This window comes from Rhinolophus sinicus, chromosome 5, assembly GCF_057876585.1.
Source record: "Rhinolophus sinicus isolate RSI-liver-muscle chromosome 5, RSI-T2T, whole genome shotgun sequence".
Taxonomy (NCBI): domain Eukaryota; kingdom Metazoa; phylum Chordata; class Mammalia; order Chiroptera; family Rhinolophidae; genus Rhinolophus; species Rhinolophus sinicus.
In genome coordinates this window covers 76,187,903-76,203,005 of record NC_142505.1, presented here as the reverse complement: position 1 = coordinate 76,203,005, position 15,103 = coordinate 76,187,903, and the positions used below count along the sequence as shown (strand labels likewise).

The 15,103-nt window shown below is 39.4% G+C and overlaps 2 protein-coding genes across 2 annotated transcripts in view; one reads left to right on the top strand and one right to left on the bottom strand.

Annotated features, from left to right (window-relative positions):
* KIF3A (kinesin family member 3A) overlaps positions 1–15,103 on the top strand; it is a 143,117-nt gene that overhangs the window by 84,714 nt on the left and 43,300 nt on the right. The window lies entirely within an intron of this gene.
* The window catches only part of RAD50 (RAD50 double strand break repair protein), a 92,779-nt gene continuing 89,921 nt past the window's right edge, over positions 12,246–15,103 (bottom strand). The window contains exon 25 of the mRNA XM_019756106.3: positions 12,246–14,041. Coding sequence (XP_019611665.1) covers positions 13,855–14,041 — 187 coding nt within the window. The 3' untranslated portion in view covers positions 12,246–13,854. The remainder of the gene's footprint in view (positions 14,042–15,103) is intronic.

Here is a 15,103-nt window from a genome sequence, read left to right as displayed (position 1 = left end):
ACTGTTCTTTGTCTCTTCTGCCAACAACCATGAAACTGACGGACTAACTTGTGAGTAGGGTAAAATCTCACATTTCAGTTGTTGACAAGCAACGCCCCCCAACCTCTTCTCCAGAGGAATCATGATTTTAACTGTTTCTTTTGATGTTTATCTCCTCCACGTTTCAAAATTTCTTGACTTTTCAGGTGTAGCCATTACCTGTGGTCTTCGATGAATATGTACGTCTCCTGAGTCTTCGCCGTTCTCCTTCCATCTGCATCCTTCTTTATACCATCCTAACAATATACGTAGATCATAATTTGGGTTAAATGCCCTGTTTACCATTTATATAATTATATGAATATACTCACAGCTGAAATATGGTTAACTACGATAATTTTTCTTTTCCATCAAAACTATTTTCCTCTGGATTTAATAATTGTCTTGTTTTTCCATTTGCTTAGTTTTTGTGTTCATCTCAGTGATTTAACCCTAAATTCTACACCACTTATATAAATTTCCTCTCAAGAGATTTGGGTAAATCAGTTATTCTCACAATTTCATCTTCCCAACAAAGTCTTCCCTGGAGCCTGCTGACATGCTCTGAATGGACAGCTGCCCCTGAGCCTTCTACACAGCTGTCACCCTGAAGTCTCCTGCCACCATTGCCCTGGAATTCCCTTTGCCTCTGTCCTGTGTGATTCTTCTATTACTTGCATCCCAGGTCTTCGTGTTTCTTGGGGGGACACATCCTAATAAACACAGAATTTCAGGCAGGAAATAATTTCCTTTCAGAATCTTGACTGCCTGCTATGGCCTCCTGTCTTCCAGTACTGCTGTGTGAATGTCCAAATGCTTTTTTGAATCCAGATCTTTTCTAACTCTCTCTAGAAATTTGTAGGAAATTTTCCTAGTCCCAATGTTCCAAATTTTACAGTGATGTACCTTACTATAGTTCTGTTTTCATCTATGATGACACAAACACAGTGGGACCTTTTAAACTGAAAACATGTTATATTCTGGGAAACTGTTTTTTGAAAAATAAAAATTTCTGTTACCATTTATTAAATTTTGTAAGCCATTGCTTTTTTTAAAACTAGGTTTTATTTATTTATTTATAGCAGTTTTGGATTCACGCCAAAATTGAGGAAAAATTACAGAGAGTTCCCATATGCTCCAGGCCCGCATGTACGCACAGCCTCCCCCATTATCAGCGTCCCCCACCAGAGTGGTCCATTTGTTACAACTGATGAACCTACACTGACACATCATTATCACCCAGAGTCCATAGTTCCCATTAGGGTTCACTCTTGGTGTTGTAGCCTATGGGTTTTAACAAACGCCATAGCCACTGTTCTGTTATCATACAGAGTAGTCTCACTGCCCTAAAAACCCTCTGTGCTCCACCTTTTCATTGCTCCCTCCTCCCCAATCCCAGACAACCTCTGATCTGTTTACTGTCTCCATCTGTTTACTGTCTGCCTTTTCCAGAATGTCATATAGTTGGAATCATACAGTATGTAGCCTTTTCAGATTGGCTTTTTCTACTTAGTAATATGCATTTAATTTTCTTCTATGTCTTTTCATGGCTTGATAGCTCATTTCTTTTTAGCACTGAATAATATTTCATTGTCTGGACGTATCACGATATTTATTCATTCACCTACTGAAGGACATCTTGATTGCTTCCATCTATTGACAATTGTGAATAAAGTACTATAAACATCCATATGCAGATTTTGTGTGGACAGAAGTATTCAGTTCATTTTCATAAACACCAAGCAGTATGATTACTGGATCATATGGTAAGAGTATGTTTAGTTTTGTAAGAAACTGTCAAACTGTCTTCCAACGTGGCTGTCCCAATTTTGCATTCCTACCAGCAGTGGATGAGACTTCCTGTTGCTCTACATTCTCATGAGCATTTAGTGTTGTCACTGTTTTGGATTTGAGTGGATTTTGACCACTCAAATAGGTATTTCATTCTTGTTTTAATTTCCATTTCTGAGCAGCTTTTCATGTGCTTACTTGCCATCTGTATATCTTTTTTGGTGAGGTGTCTGTTAAGGTCTTTGGCCCTTTGTAAATGTGGGCTGTTTTCTTGTTGAGTTTTAAGTGTTATTTGTGTATTTCGGAAAACAGTCCTTTATCTGATAATGTCTTTTCCAAGTATTTTTCCCAGTCTGTGGCTTATCTTTATTCTCTTGACAGTGTCTTTTGAAGAGAATTTTAAAAATTTTAATGAAATCCAACTTGTTATTTCATGGATCGTGCTCCTGGTGTTGCATGTAAAAAGTCATTGCCAAACCCAAAGTCACCTACATTTTCCTATGTTATCTTCTAGGAGTTTTATAGTTTTGTATTTTACACTTAGGTCTGTGATTCGAGTTACTTTTCTTGAAGGGTGTAAGGTCTGTGTCTAGATTATTTTTTGCACGTGGATGTCCAGTTGTTCCAGTACTATTCGTTGAAAAGATTATCTTTGCTCCATTGTGTTGTCTTTGCTGCTCTGTTAAAGATCAGTTGACTCTATTTACGTAGGTCTCTTTCTGAGCTCTCTATTCTGTTCCATTGATCTATTTGTCTATTCATTTTTCAGTACCACACTATCTGATTACTGTAGCTTTATAGTAAGTCTTGATGTAAGGTAGTGTCAGACCTCCAACTTTGTGCTTCTTTAATATTGTGTTGGCTGTTCTTTTGCCTGTCCATATAAACTTTAGAATCAGTTTGTTGATATCCATAAAATAACTTGCTGGGAATTTGACTGGAATTGCATTGAATCATATATCAAGTTAGGAACAACTGATATGTCGACAATAGTAAGTCTTCCTATCCATGAACAATGGACTATCTGTCCATTTATTTAGCTCTTGGATTTCTATGAGAGTTTTGTAGTTTTCCTCATATGGACCTTATACATATCTTGTTAGATTTATACCTAAGTATTTAATTTTTGGGGGTGCTAATGTAAATAGTATTGTTTTTAATTTCAAATTTCACTTATTCATTGTTGGTATATGGGAAAGTGATTGACTTTTGTGTATTAACCTTATATTCTGCAACCCTGCTATAATAGCTTATTAATTCTAGGAATGTTTTATTGATTCTTTTGGATTTTCAACTTAAATAACCATGTTATCTGTGAACAAAGACAGTTTTATTTCTTCATTCCTAATCTGAATACCTTTTCTTTTCTTTTCTTTTCTTATCACATTAGCTAAGACTTTCAGTACAATGTTGAAAAGCAGTGGTAAGAGTGCCTTGTTCTGATATTTGTGGGAAAGCTTTGAATTTCTCACCATGAAGTGTGATGTTAGCTGTACGTTGTTGTTTTTTTAAGAAAAAAAAATTTTTTTAAATTTTATTGGGGAACAGTGTGTTTCTCCAGGGCCCATCAGTTCCAAGTCGTTCTTCAATCTAGTTGTAGAGGGCGCAGCTCAGCTCTAAGTCCAGTTGCCGTTCTTAATTTTTAGTTGCAGGGGGTGCAGCCCACCATCCCATGCAGGAATTGAACCAGCAACCTTGTTGTCGAGAGCTCATGCTCTAACCAACTGAGCCACCTGGCTGCCCCTCTGGAAGCTCAGCTGCAGCTCATTGTCTTCAATCTAGTTGTGGAGGGTGCAGCTCATTGACCCATGCGGGAATCGAACCAGCAACCTTGTTGTTGAGAGCTCACGCTCTAATCAACTGAGCCATCTAGCCGCCCCTAGCTGTAGGCTTTTTTAAAATATTCTTTATCAAGTTAAGGAAGCTCCCCTATATTTTTAGTTTACTGAGAGTTTTTTTTTGTTTTGTTTTGTTTTTATCATGAAGGGGAGATAGATTTTATCAATCTCCACATATTTGGGGATTTTCCAGCTATCTTTCTTTTACTGGTCTCTAGTTTAATTCCACTGTTGTCTGAAAGCAGACATTGTGTGATTTCTATTCTTCTAAATGTGTTAAGGTATGTTTTATGGCCCAAAATGGTGATCCATCTTGGTGAACTTTCTGTGTGAGCTTGAGAAGAATGTGTGTATTTCTGCCTTTTTCGGTTGTTGGATGAAATAAGTCAATAGATGTTCACTGTATCCAGTTGATTGATGGTGCTGTTAAATTCAACTACATCCACACTGATTTTCTGCCTGCTGGATGTATCCATTTCTGATAGAGGGATGTTGAAGTCTCCAACTATAATAATGGATTCATCAACTATAATAATGGATTCATCTATTTCTCTTTGCAATTCTATCCGTTTTTGCCTCATTCAAACTGACACTGTGTTGTTAGAGGCATACATGTTAAGGATTGTTCTTTTTGGAAAACTAACTCCTTTATCATTATATAATGCCCCTTTTTATCCCTGATAACTTCCATTTGTCTGAAAGTATGTTGTCTAAACTTAACATCATTATTAATATAGCTACTCCTGCTTTCTTTTGATTAGTGTTATCATGGTAGATCTTCCTCCACCATTTACTTTTATTGTATATGTCTTTATATTTAAGGTGGGTTTATAGTTGGGTCTCATTTTTTGACCCACTGTGACAATCTGTAATTAATTGGTGCATTTAGGCCATGATGTTCAAAGTGATTATTGATATAATCAATACCTACCATAATTGTCACTGTTTTCTATTTGTTGCCCTGGTTCTTTGTTCCTATTTTTGTCTTCCACTTTTTTCTGCCTTTTTTGGTTTTAATTGAGCACTTTGTATGATTTAATTTTCTTTCCTTGATTAGTATATTAATTATACTTCTTACTTTTTTGGGGGGTTACCCTAGAGTTGGCAATATACATTTGCAACTAATCCAAGTTCATTTTAAAATAAACTTCATGGGTAGTATATAATAACAAAGTAATCCTAATTCCTCCCTTCCAAATCTGTTCCTTATTGTCATTCATACATATATAAAAATAAGCATGTATGCTAATATATGTTATGTGTATATGTATATATATTTATATAAAAGCATACACAATCAGATACATTGTTGCTACCATGTTTCCCCGAAAATAAGACCTAGCTTTAATGTGTCTTTTGGAGCAAAAATTAATGTAAGACCCGATACTATATTATATTATACTATATTATATATTATAAGACCCGGTCTTATATTATAGTAAAATAAGACCGGGTCTAATATTAATTTTTACTCCAAAAGACACATTACAGCTGATGGTTCGGCTAGGTCTTATTTTCAGGGAAACACAGTATCACTATTTTTTTTTTTTTTTAGATTTTACTGGGGAAGGGGAACAGGACTTTATTGGAGAACAGTGTGCACTTCCAGGACTTTTCTCCAAGTCAAGTTGTTGTCCTTTCAATCTTAGTTGTGGAGGGTTCTGTTCAGCTTCAAGTTGTTGTTCTTTCAGTCTTAGTTGTGGAGGGTGCAGCTCAGCTCCAGGTCCAGTTGCCATTGCTAGTTGCAGGGGGCACAGCCCACCATCCCTTGCGGGAGTTGAACCGGCAACCTTGTAGTTGAGAGGACACGCTCCAACCAACTGAGCCATCCAGGAGCTCAGCGGCAGCTCAGCTCAAGGTGTCGTGTTCAATTTTAGTTGCAGGGGGCAGAGCCCACCATCCCTTGTGGGACTCGAGGGATTGAACTGGCAGCCTTGTGGTTGAGAGCCCACTGGCCCATGTGGGAATCGAACCGGCAGCCTTCGGAGTTAGGAGCATGGAGCTCTCACCGCCTGAGCCACCGGCCGGCCCCACAGTATTACTATTTTAAACAAATTGTTATGTTAGCTCAATTAAGAATATGAAAAATGTTTTTATTTTACCTTCACTTATTCCTTCTCTGATGCTCTTCCTTTCTTTATGTAGATCTAAGTTTCATAATTTTTCTTCTCTCTAAAGAATTTCTTATACCATTTCTTGCAAGGCAAGTCTATTAGCACAGATCCCCTCAAGTTTTGTTTGTCTGAGAAGTCTATTTCTCCTTCAGTTTTGAAGGGTAATTTCAAAATTACATTGGGGGCCCTCCCATGGCAGCTTCTTTAGGTCATTTTTGGCAGCCAGAGCAGCTTCCCTAGAAAAGATTCTCCCTCTCTTCAGCCTGGCTGCCAGCACTTTGGCAGCCAAGGGCAGGTAGAAAGCTGAGCATGGGGATCTTAGCATCTGTTGTTCACTTAGCACCCTGATTTCAGCACAGCTAGGCCACTCTCAACTGCCTAGTGTTTCTTGGTCCAGATACACTCTCCTGAGAAAAAATGCTTCCATCTTCTGCTGGAGTCGGGTCACTCAACTTTAAAAAGTAGAAATTGGGATCTAACTGCTTTTTAAACCAAGTTTTGACTTATTTTCACCATTCCCCATCCAGAGGTACTTGATCTTCTGCCAATTCCTGAGCATTTGGGGGAATATGTGCATCAGAGCAGGTCTTCTCTGTAGCTAGTTTAGGATTCGGTTTTCTTGGTGCAGCCAAGTAGTCTGCCTGCTGTCAATCTGCTTTCCACCTTTCAATATGTTGTTGATATTGCCCCTTTTGGTGGCATTTTGGTGGGTTTATACCTTTAAAAAATTCTGTTACTGTCATTTTAGATTATCAGGTGGAATTTTGTGTTCACTCCACTGTTTTGGCTTGGAATATATTTTTAGTGTAGAGAATTTAAGAAAGACACAAGCAATGAAAAGCAAACACTAATCTCACACCCCTTTTACTTGGCACTGATAAACCCCAGTATCTCCTAATAGCTCTCTTTCTATGCACATTCATATTCTGTTACAAAACTGGGATAATATATTATATAAATTTACTGTCTTTTTCACTTAACATATAGAGGGGCATTCTCCAATGTTAATATACTGTATTAAAAATTATACAAAAATGTTATTGTGTAAAGTTCAGATATGCAAAGAAAGAAAAATCCCCCCAAAATCCCAGCTACCAGAGAGATAATAATCCCTGTAATATCTGTCATTCTACTTGGGGGATATGTATATGATAAGGAGTTTACTCCCAAACTAAAAGGGAAATCTTTGCCTTTGCAAATATTCAGCCTACTGTGGGAGACATGTTTTAAAGAAATGATTACAAAGAATTCACAGAACAATTACAAGTTCATTCATTCATTCAGTAAATATATTTATTAAGTGCTTCCTGTGTGCCAGACACTACACAAAACGGCACAGTCCTCACCTCTTAAAGATACATTCTAGTGAGTGGAGGCAGATAACTATATAATTAAGTATAGATAGATATAGATCTGTTCCCCTCATTTGTACTGCTGTCATATAAGTTATATCTTTATACATTATAAACCCGTCAATAGTGTTTAAATTACTTCTTAATGCAGTTATGTTTTAAATCAGATAGAACAGAATTAAAAACCAAAATGCATTTATACTTTTATTTTACCTATGTATTTACCTTTACTGGAGCGCTTTATTTCTTCATGTGGACTAAGGCTAGTTTCATTTCAGCTTAAAGGATTCTCTTTTTAGTATTGTAGGACTAGTTTGCTGGATACAAATCATGTCAGTTTTTATCTGCAAATGTCTTAATTTCTTCTGTTTGAGGATAGTTTTACTGCATATAGAATTCTCTTAGTCCTTTTCATTCAGCATTTTTGTATGCCAGCCCCTGCCTTCTGGTGTCAATTGTTTCTAAGGAGAAGTACCTGTTAATTTTATTGAGGTTTCTTCACTTCTTTCTCTTGCCACTTCCAAGATTATCTTTGTCCTTGTTTTTGAGTTTGACTGTGACGCATATAAGTGCAAATTTCTTTGAGTTTATCCTACTTGGAGTTTGCTCAGTTTCTATGAAAATTAGTATTTTTTCATAAAGTTTGAAAAACAAATTTTGGCCACTAGTATTTCAAATGCATTTTCTACCGTTTCTCTCTGCTCCTCTGTGATTCTTATTGCGCTTGGTACAAGTGGGTATGTTGATATGCTTGACAGTGTCTCACAGGTCTCTAAAACTCTGTTCACTTTTGTTCATTCTTTTTTCTTTCACACTGGATCATCTCAATTGAGCTGTTTTCAAGTTCATTTTTTTTTCTTCTGTCAGTTCAAATTCACTGTTGAGCTCCTCCAGTGAATTTTTATTTCAGTTATTGTATTCAACTCCCTAATTTCTATTTGGTTCTCTTTTTAAAAATGTAATTTCTATCTCCTTAAAGATAGTCTCTGTTTGGTAAGACATCATTCTCATACTTCCATTTAGTTCTTTAGACATGGTTTCCTTTAGTTCCTTGAACATATTTATACTGACTTAAGTCTATGAGGGCTTCCTCAGGGACAGTTTCTATTGACTGCTTTTTTAGACTGTGTATGGGCCATATAGTTCAGTTTCTTTGCATATCTTATTTTTTGTTGAAAACTGGACATAATGTGTCAACTCTGAAAATCAGATTATCCCCCTCCCCAGGGTTTGTACTTGTTGCTGTTTGTTGTTATTGCTATTTGGTGACTTTCTGGACTAATTATGTAAAGCAGTATTCTTTGTCATGTGTGGTCACTGAAGTCTCTACCTAGTTAGCTCAGTGGTAAGTTAATGATTGGACAGAGATTTCTTTTGATGCCTTGAACTAATAAGTTTTTAAGCCTTTGTTGAAGAGCTGTGTGTATGAGAATGTGTGTGTGTGTGTCTGTGTGTATGTGTGAGAGAGAGAGAGAGAGACAGAAAGAGAGAGAGAGAGAGACAGAAAGAGAGAGAGAGAGAGAGAGAGAGACAGAAAGAGAGAGAGAGAGATTGAGATTGTTTTTTGGTCATGTTTTCAATGCTTCAGCAATTTACAACTGTGCCTTAGCCTTCACTTCTTGCATGAGTCAAATTTCAAGGTCAGCCAGAGGTCAAAGTGTTGGGCCTTCTCAGGTCTTTCCTGAAAATACACAAAGCTCTGACACACACATGAACTTCTGGATTCCCAGGAATATGTTCAAGCTTGTCAAAGCCCCCATGGACATCTCATTCCTTATTTTTCCTTTTTTTTCTTACTCTCTTGTTGGCCCCAACTAGTAATGCTGCCTCTGGCAGTTGCAGCATTAACCAATTACCATTGATTGCCTATAGCAGGTAGGGCTGTTGGTGGAGTGAGCTTGCGTCAGCTCTAATAAAGACAGGCACTAAGGATGAAGAGTTTCAGTGAGCTGCCAGACGCATCGAAGAGCAGCAGTTCTCTTGGGCTGAAGATCTGGGGGCACTCCAAATCCATTCTACTTCCTCCAGTGGCTGCTGGCTTTTCATAGGTACTGTAATTATGTTGGTTTTTAAAGCTGGCAGAGACACAGGGAGAGGGGAATGTGGTTATGGCAAGTTAAAATGCACTGGCTTTTCTCACCTTGATTCATCCGTTTTCCTTGAATAAACACTTTTTGGCTTGTTGCAAGCCTTTAGTTAATTTCCAAAGTTCTAAAAAAAATTTGTTTGCCAGGGTTCATTGCTTTTATGGAGCCGATTATTGGCAGTCCTTACTCTTCCCTTATGGCAGTAGAAATCTTTTATATACCAAAACCATAAATTCACACTGATACTTTGGATTTAATCTAACACTACAGGGTTCTTTTTATAGTCTTTTCCCATTCTAGATATGCAAACATCTTTGAGAAATTCAGTTCTTATTATCTATATGCTTGTTTGATTTTGGTATATAAAGTGGTTTCATAATTGCTAACCCGCACACCTGTGAGAAATATTTACTTTCAAAAAGATGATAGCTGCTGTGTTGAGAACTGTGGGGGGCAGAACCAAATCAGTTAGAGTCATTTGGTGGTTACTCCGGTTATTTGGGTTACAGATGATGGTGGTTTGGGCCAGAGCAGTCAGATTCTGGATTTATTTTGAAACTTGAACCCACAGCATTAAACTATGGATTGGATGTGGGATATGAGATAAATGGAAGAATGATGCCAAGATTTTTGCCTGAGCAACTGAAAGAATGGAGTTGCCATGAATTGAAAGCCTATGGGAGGTGCAAGTTCTGGGGGAAAGCCTGGTTTTGGTTATTTTAAGTTTCGGATGTCTATTAGTAATTCAAGTGGAAGTAAATGTTGGGTATGCAGCTCAATGTGAGTCAGGAGTTTAGAAGAGATCTGGACTAGAAACTTACTTGTGGAGTAGCATCTAGGCGATTATTAAAGTTGCTGTCAGGTAGCTAATACACCTTGCATAGCCGTTAGTGACCGCTGAGAGTATGTACACAAACCCCTTCTCTTGCCTTAGGTGGGATAATTCTGAGGCATGTATTTTACCAAATTTTGCAGAGTCTCCCTGTGGGATTAAGTCCCAATTACCTACTATGGTAGCTGGCTAAAGAACACTCTTCATTGGCTGTCTCCTTATATAATTTCCAGTCTCCTACTGTGCTCTGAGAATTGGTCTGTTTTTTCTCGTGGTACCTTTATCAAGATCTTTCGCTTGAATCATTATTTCAGGTTCTGCTCTGGGAGAACCCAAACTAAGATAATAATTTTAAGGCTAGGAGTCTGGATGAGACCACCAAACAAGGGAATGTGGAGAAGCAGAGGTGCAGACTCAAACTGAGCACTAAAGCACCGCAACCTCAGAAATTTAGGGAGATGGGGAACCAGCATAGGGAACTGCATGTGCAGGGAGAAGGCTGGGGGTTGTCAGGGCGGTGTGAGGACAGAAGAGGGGCCAGACAGGAGAGGGTCTATGCACGATGGTGATGTCCTGATGGGCCATGGAGTCTAAGGTGTACAAGGAGAGAAGGCAAGAGGGAAGTGAAGAACTGAAAAAAGTGGTAGAATCAGTGCACCGACATTCTGGTGGGCTCAAAGAATTGCTGGGGTTGGAGGCCCCAGGAGTGAACTGTAAAGTACCAGGGCGTTGTTGGAGCATGAGATGCTTCAAATCGAGGTTGTGGAGGTTGCTGTTGTTATTAAAAGGACTGGGGTCTGGAGTAAGACTATGGAGTGAGAGTCTTCTCATTGGAGGAAGGAAGGAGGAGCTGAGGCCAGGGAGTTGTATCATCATTTGGATACTGAAATCACCAATGACTATGAAATTAGTATTGGAGATGACAGTGAACTGGGAGCTGAAACTGTCAATGAGTAAGAAAGGGCAGTGAAGCAAACTGCAACAAGAAAGTAAACTGAAGGTGAAATTTTTCCTGAACACATGGTACTTACTATGTGCCACACAGTTCTTAGTTTATAGTCTTTTAATCCTTGTAACCCTACAAGATAGGTACCGACTTTACCTACTTTTACAGATAAGGAAACAGAAGCAAAAGAGGATGAATGACTTGCCTAATCCCAAACCTAGTGAGTGGTGGTGCTAAGATTTGAGTCCAAGTAGTCTGGCTCATATTCTTAACCTCCATCCTGTAATACCTATTCATTCCAAGTGTGAAGGACAGGGCTTAAATGGGAAAGGGGGAGAAGAATGATCTAGAAGTAGCAATGAAAAGTAAGGGCACCTGCCCCACCTCCAAGCCCAGTGATACAAGGAGACCAGGAGAGAGAGCAGTGCTCTCAGGAGGGCTGCAAAGGTAACTGCATGCTTAGGAGAACACCAGACTCGAAATTGGCAAGTCCATTTTGGTTTACAACTATTTCATTGCCTATTATATTTATCTTGTATTGCCTTTTTTCATCATTCCTTATTGCAATGGCTTTCAGAACCTGTTGATAGAAGCTATCTGGTTTTATTATTTAATGGGAATGTTTCATCTTTTGCTATTTACAGTTGAATTTTGATTTGATGGCAAATAACATTAAGAAAATATTCTTTGAAATATCTTAAGTTTGCTAAAGCTAGATGTTGATATTAAATAATGGCCAGTATTAGGCATCTATCAGAATTTTTCCCCTTTGGCTTTATGATGTTGATGATTTATGAACAAATTTCTCATTTTCTGAAATATTCTTGCACTCTTGGTGTGTTTAATATGACTGGAATTGATTTGTACTTAAATTTATGAATTCCTGGATCTGAGCTCTGAGAACTGTTTTTTCTTGTGGTACCTTTGTCAAGATCATGCTAGATCAGTAAATAATGGGTAATTTTACTTTTTAAAAGTGAATTAGGATGACTGAACACTGTCATGAGAAGGAGCCTTGGGCAAGCAGTTGGTTGGAGTGGTGGCTATGCTGCTTGGCCCTTTCATCCAGGGATGGGGTAAGGGTTTTTCAACCAGCCTTTTTCATGTGAACCACAGAACACAGGGAATGATTTGAGTAACTCTTTTTTTCAATTCACTCAAGGACAGTATGTAACTAGTGTTTTAGAAGTATAGAAATGGATTACATAATGAGGATACTATATTAGTTTCTTACTGCTGCTGTACAGATTACCACAAACTCAGCAGCTTAAAACAACACAAATTTATTCTCTTATAGTTATAGAGGCCCAAAGTCCAAAGTCAGTTTTACTGGGTTAAAAGTCAAGGTGTCAGCAGGGCTGGTTCCCTTTAGAGGCTCTGAGGGGAGAACTGGTTTCTTTCCCTTTTTTAGCTTCTAGTGGTCGCTTATAGCCCTTTCTCCATCTTCAAAGTACATCACTCCAGTCTCTGCATCTGTCAACACAGTGCCTTCTCCTCTTCTGTAGTCGTTTCTCTTTGTGTCCTCCTTATAAAGATACTAGTGATTCTATTTAGGGCCCATCAGGATGTCATATTAAGATTCTTTTAATTACATCTGCAAAGCCCCTTTTGCCATATAAGGTAACATTCACAGGTTCCAGGGATTAGGACCTTGGTATCTTCGGAAGCCATTATTCGGCCTGCCACAGATACGTGAGGACTTAGAGCTTAACTCTCTTCTAGACCCTGGCTGAGAAGGGCTGTCTAGACCATATCCTCACTACGTCTGCTGATGGCACAAAACTGTACCACATGACTGACAGATAAAACTCCACAAAGTCTAATCCAAAAATGTGTTACTTGGTAGCATTCTGTGTGCAATGCTTGTAAAAGGCTTCAAGATGTCAGCTGGCAATTCTAAGAAAACGTGTGATTGGGCTTTTGCTAGAAGTGACATCTGGAGTGAAAATGAGAGGCCTACACTTCCAGATCTGGCTGGACACCACTGGGAGGAGGTCATGACTTTGTGAAGGAGTCTTGCTTGCCTTCCCCCCTAGAACGCACATTTGGAGAGCAATCAGGGTTGACGGTGAGCCTGAGACAATGCACAGGATAGACTTAAGAGTTAAAGACTTCTTCATGACAGCAGATCAGGCCCCAAGTGAAGGGAGGCCTTGCTCGTGGTCAGTTTTCCAAAGGTGCATGTGTGCAGTGGGGAACGTCCTCTCACTAGAGAGAGCCCTCAGTCTGGATGACTACCTACAGAGATATGGGGAGAGGGAAACAGTGGAGATGGACCCAGCTTACTTAAGGTTCCTGTCAAATCCTGAGCCCCATTCAACTACTTAAATATTAGTTGGGGAAACAGGCCCAGAGAAGGAGGTTACTTGGTTGGATTTATAAAGTTAAGAGCAGAGCCATATATTAACATCTCATTTACGGTCATCTCCAGATATTAATACTCACTGGTAACTCAGTTTCTTAAAACCGTATCCAAAGAAACAAATTAGGTGGTAACACTTAACCCTGCTTTTTCATTTTTATGCCCAACCCATGAATTGTCAAGGCAGCAAGCACCTCTTCTCAACAGCGCTTTGAGAAGTGCAAGGCAGTCGCTGCAGGGCCCAGGGAATCATACATGATGCTGGGGAGGGAAGGGGAGAAGCAAAGCCAAGTGTGCTGCTGAGGGCCTGTGCGAGGCTTCCGAGGGGAGGGAGTTCGGAATCCATCCAAATTTCATGTGAAACAACTTTAATCATTTTAGAACCTCTCAGACATTCAAAACCTAGATACAAAGCTCCTTTTAAAGAACATATTTTCTTACTGACTAGTTGATACCAGAAATAAGCAGTTGCTTGACGACTTGTGTTTCTAAGGCGTTTAAGTACTGACTATTTTTAATGAACATAAGATCCCAGGGAGCTAACACTGCATTTCACAATCTCTGAGCACTGATCAATGTTCTTCTTAATCCTGTAGAATTTCTCCATATATTCAGATCGCCCTAAGAGCTCCACAAAATCTTCATCGTGAGTGATTACCAGGAGCTGGAAGTTACGTTGTTGTGAGCGACTTTTTATTATCCTGAAACAATATATTTAGAACAATTAATTACTAAAGAGCATAAAGAACTTTCTTTAATTTGAATAAACCACTGAGAACCTTGTCAGACACATGACCGTGTGTGTGTGGGACGACCAGGCCTTTCCTGTGCCGTGTGTCAGGGCTTCTGACAGCCCTGCAGGAAGTGGGGGATGGGCAGGGTCGACCCAGGCCCCCGCCCAGGCAGGTCGGATGGAGCCCCACCTCCTCTCCAGACAGTGGGGATGCATGCCTTGATTCTTCACCTAGGTCTGGCTTACGGACTTGTAAGAATATGTGATCTAGTTTGTTCCAGAACACAGTTTTTCTTACTACAGCAGGTGGAAATGTTTTACTGAGTTTTTCTTAACACCTATGCTGTTCAACTTTAGGAGTCTTTAGTCCTTTGCCTGGGGTTTTCTTGACCTGTGACTAGTTTTCTCTGGAAGAAAATAAAAATGTTGTTAAAAGACAGACTACAGGCAAGGGGAATAACATATGCTGCCTTCTTAGGATCTGGCTCTACTGAGAATTCTGCCACCACCAGTCACTAGATGCATCATTAGTATGACACACAGGGGGCCCGAGTGGGTGTACTGAGAATATTTGTGCTTATTACCTATATGCTGAGGTAACTAGCTATGAAACTGAGACCTGAAAGACTTTTTCTTTTAATTAACCACTTCTTTACCCCTTACCTGAAGGTGGATGCACTTGGGTTTCAAAAGCACTAGCGCGTACTTGCTGGTTACTGGGCGATGGCTGGAGAAAGTTGGCTCTGTGGCCGCTCAATTCTCCTACTGGCCCAATCCGGGCTGTCAGACAGGAAACATTGTGTCTGCCAGAAGGAGTCTACCTGGAGTTAGGAGTACCCGGAATAGCTTCTCTACTTCTGGGGAAGTGCCTTTCCTTCCCAGCACAGTCCTTAAGAAGGGCTGCCCATCCCTAGAGCCCGCCCCCACCACAGGTGAATGTGGTAAGAGGTGTGTACTCTTTCTGGAGCCTACTTAACCACTAATACACTTTTTGAGTAAGAGCTGTCTGTCATTCCTCACAGATGCTTGA